Here is a 14,599-nt window from a genome sequence, read left to right as displayed (position 1 = left end):
GAGACATATTTTAATTTATCTGTATTGGCCTAGTTTATCAAGTGATAAATCAAGTGATACATTTTTTACACACGTCTAAAGATGCATTTAGAGGACTACACTTTATATATTCTCAGTGGTCTGATTCCAGATCTAGATATAATGAAAAAGGAAGCATTATTCAGTGTGGCCTGAAGGTAATTTTGTGGCTTGCCTAACAACAATTATTTGATTGTTTACTATAAAGGTTGATGGTAAACAAAACACATGAAACTATGTGGTGTTAGACTATATTTTAATACATCAGTGGGAATAGGATTAAGGGACTAATTTGATGCAGTGGAATGGTCTTTGCATTGTCCTCTGATGCTAAACACTGACAACTGTGTTTACAAATAACTTTAAAAGTCTATGAATGTGTACTAAGTGATCATGTGTGATATTTGAGTAAATGTAATGGATTTCTAGAACTGCCACTGACAAAAGGCTGAAATGTCTACATGAGGAACTACTGGATTGGTTTTACCAAATGTACTATACTTAAGTCTACTATTCTAGGAGGATATTCAGTATTGCATGATTCAGATTGTGATTTTCTTTTCCATTTCCCTGGAAGATTTGAATAAGGAGATTGTCACCTCAGTCATCATTACCTTGGCTCACTCCCCATCAGTGATGGTATCAAAGTACACCTCTCTGCCTACACTCACTGACCATATCACCAGACATGGTGACTAGTGATACTGGTCAGGCTTTTGGTTGGACCTTGATCACTCAGAGGCTCTGAGGCTGTTTCATAATGCAGTGTGGCAGTGCTCTCTGGGTGCCCTCCTCCTCCTGGTGATTAGTGATGCAAAACCGCACTGATCCAGACTTGCATCACAGATGACAGTTTGAGGTTGATCACGTACGGATACCTCCTGAGGTGAAGGGATGTGGAGGGCGCATTGAGAACAGGCTCCAGACATTGGGTGGAGTGGTGCTCTGCATCATGTGGGCTAGCTCTCATCAGACTGGAATGTGGGCTAGAGAGGACTGGATAGATCATGTGGGCTGTTGTGTGCCATATCCGTTGTCCTCATTATTAATACGTTTCTTTTGTTTTTGTATTTTTTTGGTTTCTTCCTCAAGGGCTTGTAGAAAACTGAATCTGTCAGAGATTAATGGGTTTCGGTTGCCTGTAGCAAATAGAAACTTCTTCTTTTAGCGTGCTCTTATGCTTCTTGTTGAGTCTGCTTATGATTGTCCTTCCTCCACCTTGCCTTATTTCAAATACTGTATACTTCTGAGCCATGTAAATCTTTGCAGGGACACAAATTGACCTCATTGCCTAGGTAAGCATGAAGGCCCAGTTTTACAGTACAATGTTTTGTTTACTTGGTTATTGGAACGTGCAGTGAATGCCATCATACAGTGTGGACTACATAGATTGGCTGACGTGTAGTATCACAAATGACTGAACTTAATGCCCTGGTTTAAGCTCCAGTTTCAGATGCAGTTCCCTACAATGCAGACCAAAATGGATAAATACGTAGTGTAGTTTTCCATGTCATCCAGACTGGTGTCTAATCCATTGAACATACAGTTTATGTAATTGTTTCCAGATCTTTTCATGGAAGCAATTTTCTTTTTAGACTGACATGCAGAATTTTCCCCTCGCATTGGAGAGTGAAATGATACTGTGGACAGTGCCATGTTTTTCATCTTTGACCACTGGCTGTTATTCATTTTGTTCTTCTGAAACAAGCAGACCACTTTCCTTCCTCCTAGACTCACAGACCTCATGCCATTGTTGGTACAAGGTTGACACAGATCATGTCTCTCTCCTGCTGTTATTCTTCATATAGCGCAGTGATCTGTAATAGCAGGCATTATAACCATCATTATAATTGTTATGTTTAAAATGCTTTGATTTGGGGCAGTGCTCTTTTGAATTGCTCTTTTCAACTGTACTGTCGTATGTATATGATATACATTACATATATACAATACAATATATCTTAAGACCAATAAGACCAATGTTAAATTATTTATTAATTAAATAAATATCTACTTTTATGCTTAGTAAGATGTCTTGATTCCCTGCTATGAATGATTTTGAGCATGCTTAATAAAGTTTTCCCCTGCATGTCACAGTAAATGGATTTGATGTTTATCTTAATTGAAATAGTGGTACCATTACAGCATCTGTGAGCTGACATGATTTAAGTGCTTTCTGCTTCCCTGCAATGAAAACTTGTACTTGATGTAGCTGCAATGTTTGAAAGGGAGATGGAGATTGTTGTAATCATAAAGTATGTTCATCTTTTTCAGTCTGACTGACTGAACTCACTCTCTCTCCCTCCCTTTCTCTTCCGCTCTCTGTGTTCCTCCCTCTGTTTCTGCTCCCTTCCTTCCCTCTCTTTTTCCACCCTCTTCTTTTTGTTTTTCTCCAGAGGACTGAGGCCTTGCCGCCACCCAGAGGAGGACGACATTGTGCCTGAAATTGCCAGGAGTATTCATCCCCGAGAGAGACCTGACTGGGAGGAAACCATCAGCGCTATGGTGAGATCAACATTTGTCATGCATTCACTGCACCACACCCATGCACCTATGTGTACATTTGTTTTGGGTTTTTCTATTTGTTTTATAAACTAATTACATTTTACTGCTTTGAAATGAATCAAAAATGCCCCAAATGGTGCTTTATGTCTGTCTCCATGCAAATGAGCTATTGGCTAACAGGTGTTACAATGAATATTAGGCCTAGATGTTGATATGTACATGCCCTTCCAGAGCATTACTTTTTATTAATCAGTATGGGTGTGGGTAGATTCTTCTTCAGTTTAAAAAGTCTAAACATGCTTCCACTGCATTCAGTGCTGCTGCAATGAGTTGGTCTCCATGGCAACCAGACTGTTGGCTGAGGTTGAACAGATTGGGGGTAACTATTTACAGTGGCAAGAGAATCACTATTTATCAGCTACCTTTTATGAAACAGATTAATCTCTTGCTCTTTGACTGGGTTTATATTACTATGTATCACATTTGTTTGCCTATGTACCATTAGTTTTGTAGGACAGCTAGTTCATTTTTGGGTGTATTAGTAACACTGTGGTGAAAATAAGATCAGTATCTTGTAGATGTTTATAATTATAAGCCTTCTGTCACAATTTGTCGAAGCACTAGTATTTATCTGCTTTATGTGCTCCCATTTTGTGACATTAATTTGAGCAGAAATCATATCATTATTCAGCAACAAATCTGCAACCATCTCCAACCTAGTTAGGAATCTTTTGATTAGCTTCTGCCTGGCTGTGGAGCAGCCTAAAGGATGATTAATATTTTATTAGACATTTCATTTATTTATTTTGACTCACTGGATTGTTTTGGTTGGCCTTGCCAGATTACTGTGATTGTCTTATACTCAGCAAGGCCTGGAAGTGACTGGAAACCAGCTGTCAGAGGGTTTACAGTACTGTGCAGAAGTCTTAGACCACCATTAGATTTGTTGTTTTAGCGATGATATAATGACCACATCTAATTATTTCTGGCTATTTATTAAGAAAATACAAGAAATATGTATACAAAATTTTAAAAAGCACAATTTTGACAACAAATTGGCTTAAACAATCAGTATTTAGTGTGATCTCCCTTGGCACAAAGCACATGTTGAACTTTTGAGGTGACTGTACTTAAGTTTTCTGAAGCAATGTTGTGGTATATTATACCAGAATTGCAGCAGTTCTTGCAGAACTTCCCAGAGTTCTTCATTAGATTTAGGCTGTCGTCTTGCTATTGCTCAAATATAATGCTGTAGTTTATAGAAACAGTTTTTTCCTGATTTGTTTTGTTTTTTAATAATGCATACAAACGTCAGTATTCTGGTTATATTCTAATAGAGGGACTGAGAAATAAATATATATAGTCATTATACAATTGCTAAAACAACAAATCTAATGGCGGCCTAAGACTTTTGCACAGTACTGTATTACACATTGACAGCACATGCAATTTCAAATGCTTCTGAGCCAACCTTCAATTTAAATACAGGATTTATGAGCACACGCTTCACCTTAGCAGAACATTCAGACATCCACGTCTGGCAGAGTGTCCTCTGGCTCTCACTAAATGCTCTCTTCTTTAGTCCTGCTCTTCATGCCTCCACTGCCTTTCGCTGACTCCCTTTATAGAGCGGCCTTCTCTGACCTCTGTGACTTACCAGCTGTAGTTGATTTGAACTGCGGATTCTGCTTTCTGAATGTTTAATTCTGAGCCCCTTTATTTATGCATGTATCTTCCACATATCTGCCTGGGATCTCTATTTAAACTGTGTCCCACTTGTCCTTTTAAGGTATGAGGCCAGTCGATATTAAAATGTCATGTGAGAACAGATATAAACTGACTTACAGTATGGATTAGGCCAGCTTGTGTCCCTACCCTTTCCCATTGATTTGTGCTGAAAGTATTTGTGTATCTCAGTGTGTAGTTGTTTTGGCAGGTTGAATGTCACAGTGACACTGACTGGCATGCTGTGTGTGTGTGTGTATATGTATGTGTGTTTCCTGTCACTTTCAGGCACGAAGTGCTGAAGTCCCAGAGCTGAGCTCTGAGCCCCTGCTCCGTTCCGGTAGCAGCACTGCCAGCATGAAGGTCAAAAATGTTAAAAAGTAAGTCTACCCTTAGTTAATAGACACAGATATATATACGCACGCACACACAAATGCACAGACACACAAATAAATGTAAACCTGTACTGGCCTATAAATGGAGGCACACTGACCCAAGAAATGACTGGCATTTTGACACAGGATTCTTGCATGTTTGCTTCATTGCTTACCCATGCAGTGTAGGTCTACATATCTGTCATATGCAAATACTCACCAGAGCCACCCTTGCATGTTTTTCAGGCTCTCATTCACCAAGGGCCACTTTCCAAAGTTAGCTGAGTGTGCCCACTTCCACTATGAAAACGTTGACTTTGGGACCATACAGGTAAGGTGTTTTGTGTTTATCTGCTGAGCATGCACAGAGAGAGGCACTGCAGAAGTGCTAGTGGAGATTGAGATTAGAGCCCATGTTGTCTGTGTGTGAGAAGGTTGGGTTATATGACTGAAGTGATAGGAACAGTGTTATGGTCTTCACAGAGTTGGCTGGTTTCTGAGATCAGTAGGGTATAAGCAGCAGCTAGGGTAATTAACATGCCTCAAAAATGAGCAATTACACCACTGCAGATGTTCCCAGTGTAAGCTATATGAGCGAAAAGTTTGTAGAATGGGCTTGTTGTAACCTAGGTTATAGCGTATCTCTCTCTTAGTAAAATTCAAAACTAACCATTGCAGGCTGCAGGGTAGTGTGACATCATCTCACACACATGTTGAACTGTGGTTGGGTTGGTAGTATGCAGGAGGCAAAATAACGCCATTTTAGGTTCTTTGCAAATCTCAACCATAACAACCTTTGCAGTGTTGTATCTACATTGTTAATGTTTGGCAAAATAAAAATAGTTGTGCTTAAATTTAAGCTGATACAGTTATATTTCACAAACTTTCATGTTTGGATATACCAGGATTAACTGTAATCCACATGTAAATTCAGAAAATAACACAAATGCTATGACTGATGAACTAAGCAAGCACACTGACTTCACACATAAGCAAGCTGACGGCCTTAAAATATATTCCAATTTAATTCTAATGTGAACTTGTCCTCATTTTATTTAGCTTGCCTGTTTGTGTTTGTGCGAATTAATTTCGTGTGTATGTGTGTTAAAACTTGTCTATCATCGTTTGCAATCATTCAGACTTTACATGAATAACAGCCTCTTTTTACAGTGTTTCAGTTTTTTTTCCTCTCTAAATCCTGCTCATTTTACATTTCTTCTTATGAACTGTGGTGTGCTGTGCCAAAAAACCTAAAAGGATTGGTGAGAGATGTGAATAGTGTCTTGTTGTGTGGGGACAGAAGGTGGTACATTGCTGTAGAGGAGCCCAGTGCTGGGTTCTTGTGAAAGGGATTAGTGGTTACAAAGGGGTCCATGGAGTATGAGATAATAGATGGGGAATCAGTGGCTGGCTAGAGTACAGGGTGGGAACAGAGCAGGGACTCTCTGCTCAGAATACTAATCTCCAGCAAGACCACAATGACTAGCATAGGGAGTCTAGGGACAGGCTAAATTCTCAGTTACATATCAACACACACACCAACACTTGTAGTAAAGGGATGTTTGCAGTTGTGGTGGTGGGGTTTTTTTTTTTGTTTTTTTTTTGTTTTTTAAAGCTAGAACACTTCAAGAAAATGCAGACTGGAGTTTCTGTGGGTGTCCAGCAGAGGTCAGTAGGTGATTGCTGTTGCTAGTGGGTAGTGAGGGTTCAATGGTGGCTCAATTTTACATGAATAATTCTCTTTGCTGTTTTAGGTAATCAGATCACAGTCAAGGTTTCTGTGCAAAGTCCCACCCGCAATTCAAGCCCTGTGTAAATTGGACTCTGAATAAAGGAGCGAGACTGTGGTGGTGTGACGTCAGCTCCAAGCTCTGATTCATCAGCCATGTTTTGCTGCACCACATTTGTGTTGAAATACTGCATGTCAGCCTCCTCTTGGTGGTTTATGAATGGCTTGTAATTATAGGCCTGGGCTGGCTGGTATTCCTAGCAGGGCTGAGCAGTGATTGGGTTTCTCAGGCTCAGATGCAGTGCCTTAAGCCCTCGCACTGTGCACACCACACATCCCCCATGCCTGATATCTGTCATGTACACACTAACCAAATTTGCTATTGCAGAGGTATCAGCAGCAAGGTGGTAATCTTGTTAAAGCTGTTATAGTTAGAAAACATAGGCAACCAACTGAATTCCTCTACCTCTATGCACTAAAACATTGGTTGCTTCTTAGCTGTTCATGTGGCTTTGACCCTTTCGGGGTCAGCTATTGATTGTTATTGCAATTTGTGGAGCCTGAAATAGCCTCCAGCTTCAAATATGCGCAAAAAACTGCTGAGGGCATAGCTTTTCTTTTTCTTCTTCCTGGCCTATAAACAGTCCTGAATTCAATTCCCACTCCTCAAAAAGCAGCCAGTTTATGTGTACGCTCAGCTTTGCATCTGACTTATTAACAGACACTAGCGCTGGTGTGTGTGGTGATTAATTGTCTGCAGCTTTGCTGTCACGTACAATGGACGGCTGCAGATCTCTGGGCAGCCATCACGCCGCTTAGCATTGTGGCCACGTTGTACCTGGCACTGCACAAGAACCATGATGAGCCAAAGACCTGATATTGCCAACTGCAGAAAACAGGCAGCGAGGCAGCAGCTGCATGGAAGTTTGTATTAAACCCCCCCCAACTCACCCATCTCCCCCCCCAAGCCCGTCCTGGACATGGAGTGTTGTGTAGCATGCTGTTGTGCTGACCAGAGGGAATAGTTTCCATGGATTCCCCTCCCAGTCAGTGAGAACAAGCCATGGCTTTTGTGGGTTTTACTGTGACCATGGCCAAGCTGTTACTCGGCCACGTGCTGACTCTGTTTTCCTCTGCGCTTAAATAGTCACCCAGCTCTATCTCCCAGATACATTACTCCTGAATACACAGCTTCTTCCACGTCATCTCCATGTCAGGAAATGCCCTTGCTCCTGCCTTTCCGAAAGGCTCTGTGAGCTGCTTTTCTCTCAATACATCTGAATTGATTTTAAGTGGATCATACATTTGTTCGGAAGTTGAGAGTTGGTATGTCAAAGCATGGAAGTGGTACATTTTTAAAAGGATTAAAAATACTTAAAGAATCTGTAAGGATTTTTGTAACATAAAAAACAAGAGTCTTCTCCTTGCCTGATCGATTGCAAGTGTATCTTAAGGCAATGAAATGTTTCACTATTCAATATTCTGCTTTACAAAACAGCACATTTTCTTAAGTCTGTGTTTGAGCCACCTTATCCATTATGGCTCAAATTATTATCTGTCTGTCTCTATTGCTCTCTTTCCCTTTGTCCATGTGTGTCTGGCTACCTGCCTCTTGTTTTCATGACTTGTAGTGAAAAGTCAAAACATTTTAACCATTTTGACCCCTTAGCTGTTGCAGAGCTTTCCTACCTTGGGTCAGAGACGTCTGTATGGCTACTGTCAACACACACATCAGACTGATATTACAGCCCAGAGACATATTGCTACCTCAAGAGGGGCCACTTTGCAACATCAATCTAAAATGAGCCTTTCCACTGAAAAGGAGTAATTAAGGCTGAAGGGAAAAGCTCATTGAATAAAAAGGTTTGCAGTTAAGGCATTTCAGTCCAAAAAAGTGCTTTAATTGCAACTGAAAGTTATTGTCCCACTCTCTTTAAAACTGGCTGTAAAATCATGGTATCTCCTCTTGGTTTGGAATGGTCAGCTGTTTATTTGGAGGCCAGTATTGTGTTGATCTACACCATCTGCTGCTCATAGACAGGCGATGGATACTGAACAGTTAACATTTCTGCCCAGATTTATAAGGCAGGGGGAAATATTTTGTTAAATTCTGCCTCTGTGTTTTCCTGCCTCACAGAGATCCAAAGTAAAGCTCACTTTCTTGCTACCACAAACGTTTCTTACTACCACAAATGGCTGTCACATCATCTTGCTTTTCAGTGTGTTTCAACTGCATTCTACTCCTTTAGAAAAAAGTATAGAACTTTTTATAACTGTTTTTTAAATTTTTTTTAATTTTTTTTTTATTTTTTACTGGTTTTGATTGAAAAAGGCTATTGGTTATAGGCCATATTCCTTTTAATCTTCACTTTGCCATTACAGAGTTTGTTCAATGTTGATCTTATGGCCTTTATTTGCTATTTGGGGTTGACTGTGAAAAGTAAACTGTTTATTTTTTTATTTGAACAATGGCTTAGGTTGTGCTGACACACAAAATAGAGTGTGATATTGGTCCTGCCCATTTTCTCTGTGAAATTGTTCGGAAGAGCTCCTTTTATCTGCAGTGTGTGGTTGAAGCCCTGCTGGAAGCTCTTGATCTCTTCCTGACAGCTTGAGGACTGTGCTCACCACAGCCCAAGCTCTTCAGCAGGGCTGCAGGGTGCATGTGTGTCTGGCCATGTGTGCATGTGGGACCGCATTAATCATGTCACTGTGTTAGCCCTGCCTGTATGTGCCATAATGACAGGACGTCTCAGCTGGTGCAGCCAGGTAGTGATGGAGAGAGGAAATGGCCTGTGAAATCAACTGGGGGAGGGTTTCCTAACTTCAGACCTTTTGCACCACCCCCTTCTCCTCTTACACACATCAGCCTTCTGTAAATCTGCAAACAAAGCACTATAGACTGGCCTACAAAGACAGGCAATTAACATTTAACTATCTACAGCACTTCAAAGTCACAAAATATTTCTCGTTAATATAACTAGGCTATGTTAATCTACCCTAATTCAATAGTGTATAGTTTTCTCTTCTTTTCTTGGGTGGTGGAGTTTTGTCTGACCCACTAGACCAATCTTAATATGCAAGTATTTAATGAATGAAAGTGAAATATTTACTCTCATATATCTCCTCCCACCACTTCTCCTCCATACTGCGAGTACTGCTCTACTGCAGCTATAGAATGTGCTGCTGCTTGACCACTGCTCCACACTGAGCTCCACTGTTTCACTGCACTCCTTTACAACCTGCACCTTTGCTGTGGAGGTCTCTCTGTACTATTTAAATGCTATAAATATGTAGGGCTGCTAATTTTGACCAACTGGAGTGAAACTGGGCTGCTAGGAGAGCTTTATCTGCCTTCCTCCTTCACTGGACTTTGTGTGGCAAGCTCTGAAATATGCTAGGTACTCAAGTGGGCCTGTATAGTGTAACACATATGTTGTTGTTACACTCATAAAATTTCTTAGTGGTCCAAAAACCTTGACGGACAAATGAGACATGTCCTACATAGCTAGGAAGCGCATTAAAGTATTAATAATTTTGCTCGTATAGGCTCAGGGGAATTTAGACGTGTCTGATTCTCCTTCTATGTTAGACTTTCCAGAATGGTTTTCATGTCTTTTTAGGTCTTTATACAGAGGTACACAATTAAACAGGGAACCAGATTTTAAACAATAATTAGACTGAAAGTCACTGTTTCCATGTTTCTCTCTTTTTCATTTAATATTTGAAATCTATTCATTCATTTTTTAACCATCCATCTAATTGCATCATATATTAGATAAGGATATATTGCAGTTCCAGAAGAAGTTAAGCTACCAACCACTGACCAGTGCCTGATTTTCAAAATATTTTGCATTTGGTGGCCAGTGTTTATTTTGGACTCTATACCTATTTATCTGTTAAATTAAGCTTCTTGCAAGACTGTGTCTGACACATTGAACATATGTTTTGTGAACCTGGCTCTTGCAGTAAAGTTGTACAGTTCTTACATTGTGCAACTTCATGTCCTGTATGGTTTCAGTAGTATTGATGCTCTACTAATTACAGATTTACAATTTTACTACTAAAACTGCATGAGAGGCCCTCATTCATTATCAGGAAACTGTTCCTGGGTAAAAACATTATTATTAAAAATGATTTATTAACTGATTATTTTTTGTGGATACTCTAGGATACACTGCTACTTCAAAGTGAATGCGAATAGAATATTATCTCAAGCAAGATACTTTTGTGGTTCTTATATCAAAACCTTGATACAGTGAGCGCATAGATGAAATAGTTATGTAAATTTCTGTTTGCTTGTTACTATTTGCTTATAAGCAGATTTTAAATTTGTCATCCTTTTGCATGAACATTAATGCCCTCTGCTTGGTTCAGTCTTCAGTCAGTAGTAAGTGCCATCAAAATTAAGCTAACGTCCTTAGTTACATTATATGAGGCAGTGTGTTGTATCTGTGGGCTCAAAGCACTCAAAAATATAACTGCAAAACCTGACAAAAATACCACAGAGTCCATTGTGTTGAAGTGGATGTGGGAGGGCACTTCATAATCACATACCTGCTCCTCTGCAGGCTTGCCTTAGCTTCAGCATAGGCACTCTTCTACTGATGCTCAGGCTTTTTAAAAAAACTTTTTTAGCTTATAAATGAAGAGTTTAGTTCACATTCTGTTTTATGTTGTAAGGCTATAGCTGTAGGTACTTGTTCCGTTCAGGGGGGATGTCATCAGTGTCTGAAAAACAATTATTTCACACAACGCCCCCCCCCCCCCCCCCCCCCCCCCCAATATCTCAATAATACCTGAATTGGCAAGTGAGACAAAAAAGGGGAAAAATGGATTGAAACATGCACAAGACAGTGAAGCTAATGTTGTTCCTCTACCAAATGAGGGAAAAAAACAAAGGTTTTGGAGGAGGTATGGTTCTTTCACAAAGACAACAACTAAATGAATCTGGATTCACCAAAGGCTAATAAAAAAATAATGGATGTGGAGACACATTTAAAAGGTAGAAGGCAGTATTCAGAATGTGGAACAAGTACTAAGCACGATGATAAGTGATAAATGAACAAGAACCGAGAATACAAGGATATATAATGTTGCAGATGGAATAAAAAGGTTGTCTATGGTGGAGTTTTGGAAAAACTTGCTACAAAATTAGCTGAAGATTCCCTCAACTATGGAGCTCGTCACTGAGAGAGCACACTGGACGCCCGACCCAATAGGAACAAGGAAGACAAGCCGCCGTCAGTAATAATCAGATTTCTCCACTACAAAAAACAGATTCTGCACAATGCCTGAGGAAAGAATCTGTTTCTGAATGGGAGACTAATGCATTTAATCAAGACAGCAGTCCTGCAGAAGCAGAAGGAATATTCAGAAATGAAGCAAGTGATAAAGTAGAGAAAGCTCTGCCTCCAGGTCCTGTTTCCTGCTAATCTACAGCTGTTCTACGAGGACAGGTGCAGAAGTACCAGACCTTGGAAGAGGCAAATGCAGATATGAAGGACAGAGGACTGCCCGTCAACATGATCACATAGAGGGGGAGCCTGATTCAGCAGCTATGCCACTCTGCTTGGGAAGCGTTGGGAGGAACAGGAATTGGAGAGTAGAGTGAGAGAAGATCATTAGGGAGAGACTGCAAGATTTCAGAAGACAGCCCTCATCATGTCCAGGAGAGAGATAAATTCTGCCTAAATTCCCATTTAAATAGGAACATATACATGGGAGGAATGCACAGGGAAGTCTTTTCTGTATTTACTGTATTGGTTTACTGCTACTGGACTGCTGTGGGGAGAGTCTCTGCCCACATTTTAAGAGAAGCTTTCCCCCACAGATAAACATGTCTTATAGCTCAACCCAGGGTCATCTACTGGAGAATCTAGGCTTGGAACCACACCTCCTTTACTTATTTTCTCATTTTTCACTGGTGGGTAAATGCGCATGGCTAGTGACAAAGTAAACTCATATAAATCAGGACATGGGAAAGGTGTTGCTCTTGACATCTTAAGCATTCAAAGTGTTTGAAATGGGAGATGAGGAAGACATTTATTCCAGTAAGGAGGATTATAGGTAGGCATCCAGTTACTCCAGTTAAATATATATGCACCCCCAGGAAGTGATATTAGTTTCTTTCAGAAAATCACAAATGTTGTGATAACAGAAACCGAAAACTTCCTGATATGTGGGGGAGATTTAAATATATATTTTTACAACCTAAGTTAGACTCTTCTAGTAGAATCAAAAACATGAATCAGTCTCTACATAAATTTACTACAGGCTTTTGTTTTTGAAGATGACACGTGGAAAGACCTTTTCCTTAAAACAAGGGGTTACACTCACTACTCTGCCCCTTACTCCCTGTATAAAATAATAATCTATTTCATAATATTCAGAAATTATAAAGACAAAATAAATTCCTGTAGAATCTGGACAATGGATTTAAGTGACCATGCACCTGTGTATTTATTTGTTGATTTTAACCTGCAACCAAAGTATAATACTTGGAAACTAAATTAAAGTGTATGATCCCTGTTTTAAGAATCAAATTAGTCTTTACTTGGAACTAAACAATGATGCAAGTGTTTCAACTACAATTCTATGGGATACACTGAATGCTCCGCTCCCTTAAGAGCAATCATAGCAATATATTCTTATAAGAAAAATAAAACTAGAGGAACTAGAAAAAACCCATTAAGCTTGGTGCAGGATACATTAGATGACATTAAAATATTGGGAATTAAACTACATTTGACTACACAAGAAATTAAGAAAAACCTAATGTTTCTGAAACAAAGACACTGAAAGTGTCTGAAAGTCTAAATCTATGAAAGTGCCAGCATGGAAACTGAAAAAAAGATTGCAGAAAGTACAATTCATAGAGTTAGGAATCCATGAACAAAAATGATAAAATTAGTGAAATAAAGGGAATTTTTAAAATATTTTTCTAGGGTGAAGCATAAGCAATGAAATCCCTAGAGAGAACCATTTTAAATGAGGAACAAAACATAATGATGCTTGCTGATGTAACTGAAGGTGAACTAAAAAATGCATTTAGTAAGCTTAAATTAATGAAGTCACCATGACCAGCCTGGTGTTATGGCAGAATGGTATAAGGACTGGTTATCACAGGAGAGCCCAATGTTAAATACATGAATATAAATTGCAATGGGTATTTACAAATGGAGAAGATAACCGCATTTGTCAGTTATACATTGGAAAAATTTGCTTCATACTGTGGAAAAATGGGCTAACTACATAATGCCCCATAGGCCTGCATTTTATTTTCACAAATTAATGAATATGTTGCAAAGAAAATATCACTGCCTACTTGTATATAGCCTTTTTGTTTATTTTTATTTTCTATAAGTGTATACCTTTGAAAAGTACTATTTTGAGATTTGTGACAAACTAATATATTATATATAATATCTGAAATACATCTCATGTTTGTTTGATGCTGAATGGCTGAAAGTCACACTTTCCATATTTCCTACTTTTTCATTTAATATTTGAAACCTATTCATTGTCTGTTTGTTTGATGCTGAATGGCAAGATAAATAAATAAATACAAAATAATATATGACTTTAATTTGAATATACTTGCCCAGTAGGATTGGTGGAGTCTTTTAAGGATTTGCTATAAGTGCATGAATCATTTGGGTTTGAAATCTGAGCTATGTCAGTGTTGGATTATAATTTTAGAAAATTTATGGTCCAAGAGCCTTCATCAACCCACCTACCCACCCACAGGTATTTATTTACAGATTTTCATACTAGACTTTATTTGAAGATCATTCGTTCTGTCTGTCAAAAATACATATTGTCCCTTGTGGTGTATACCTCATTAACTATCCTCACTCTAATGTTCAAAGTAGATGACTTGCTTTGTTTCCTAGTTCTGGTGCTTGAGTGCCTCTGCACTGTACATTTTAGTATTGTCCCTATTGCAGGCAATAACCTGAGTCTGGTGTATCAGCTAATTAGCAAGCTTTCATGAGGTCACACTTTTAATGCTTTTAAATTGCCAAAACGTTTTCTGCATGATATTGACTTCAAGCCTACATTACCTTTTCATACATTCCTCAAAATGTTGCATGTAATTTAAATTGAAGCATTGGCCTATATCGGTTGCTGGAAGGTGTACTCCTTCATGATGGTCCCTTTGATATTCATGCTGTGTAAATGAGTGAATAAGCTTCCTTAACATTATCACTGACTGATATTTGTAGTTATGAAATAATTGTACATA

The 14,599-nt window shown here is 39.1% G+C and overlaps 1 protein-coding gene across 6 annotated transcripts in view; it reads left to right on the top strand.

Moving 5' to 3' along the window:
• Positions 1 to 14,599, top strand: part of arhgap32b (Rho GTPase activating protein 32b) — a 78,577-nt gene that overhangs the window by 34,375 nt on the left and 29,603 nt on the right. For all 6 annotated transcript variants that reach the window (XM_027003904.3, XM_027003895.3, XM_027003886.3 and 3 more), the window contains 3 exons: positions 2,415 to 2,523; positions 4,537 to 4,628; positions 4,869 to 4,953. In XM_027003904.3, coding sequence (XP_026859705.2) covers positions 2,415 to 2,523; positions 4,537 to 4,628; positions 4,869 to 4,953 — 286 coding nt within the window. The remainder of the gene's footprint in view (positions 1 to 2,414; positions 2,524 to 4,536; positions 4,629 to 4,868; positions 4,954 to 14,599) is intronic.

This window comes from Electrophorus electricus, chromosome 8, assembly GCF_041902795.1.
Source record: "Electrophorus electricus isolate QZ-2024a chromosome 8, ASM4190279v1, whole genome shotgun sequence".
NCBI classification, from domain to species: Eukaryota; Metazoa; Chordata; class Actinopteri; order Gymnotiformes; family Gymnotidae; genus Electrophorus; species Electrophorus electricus.
Note: the sequence above shows the minus strand (reverse complement) of the source record. Positions and strands in the feature narration are given on the sequence as shown.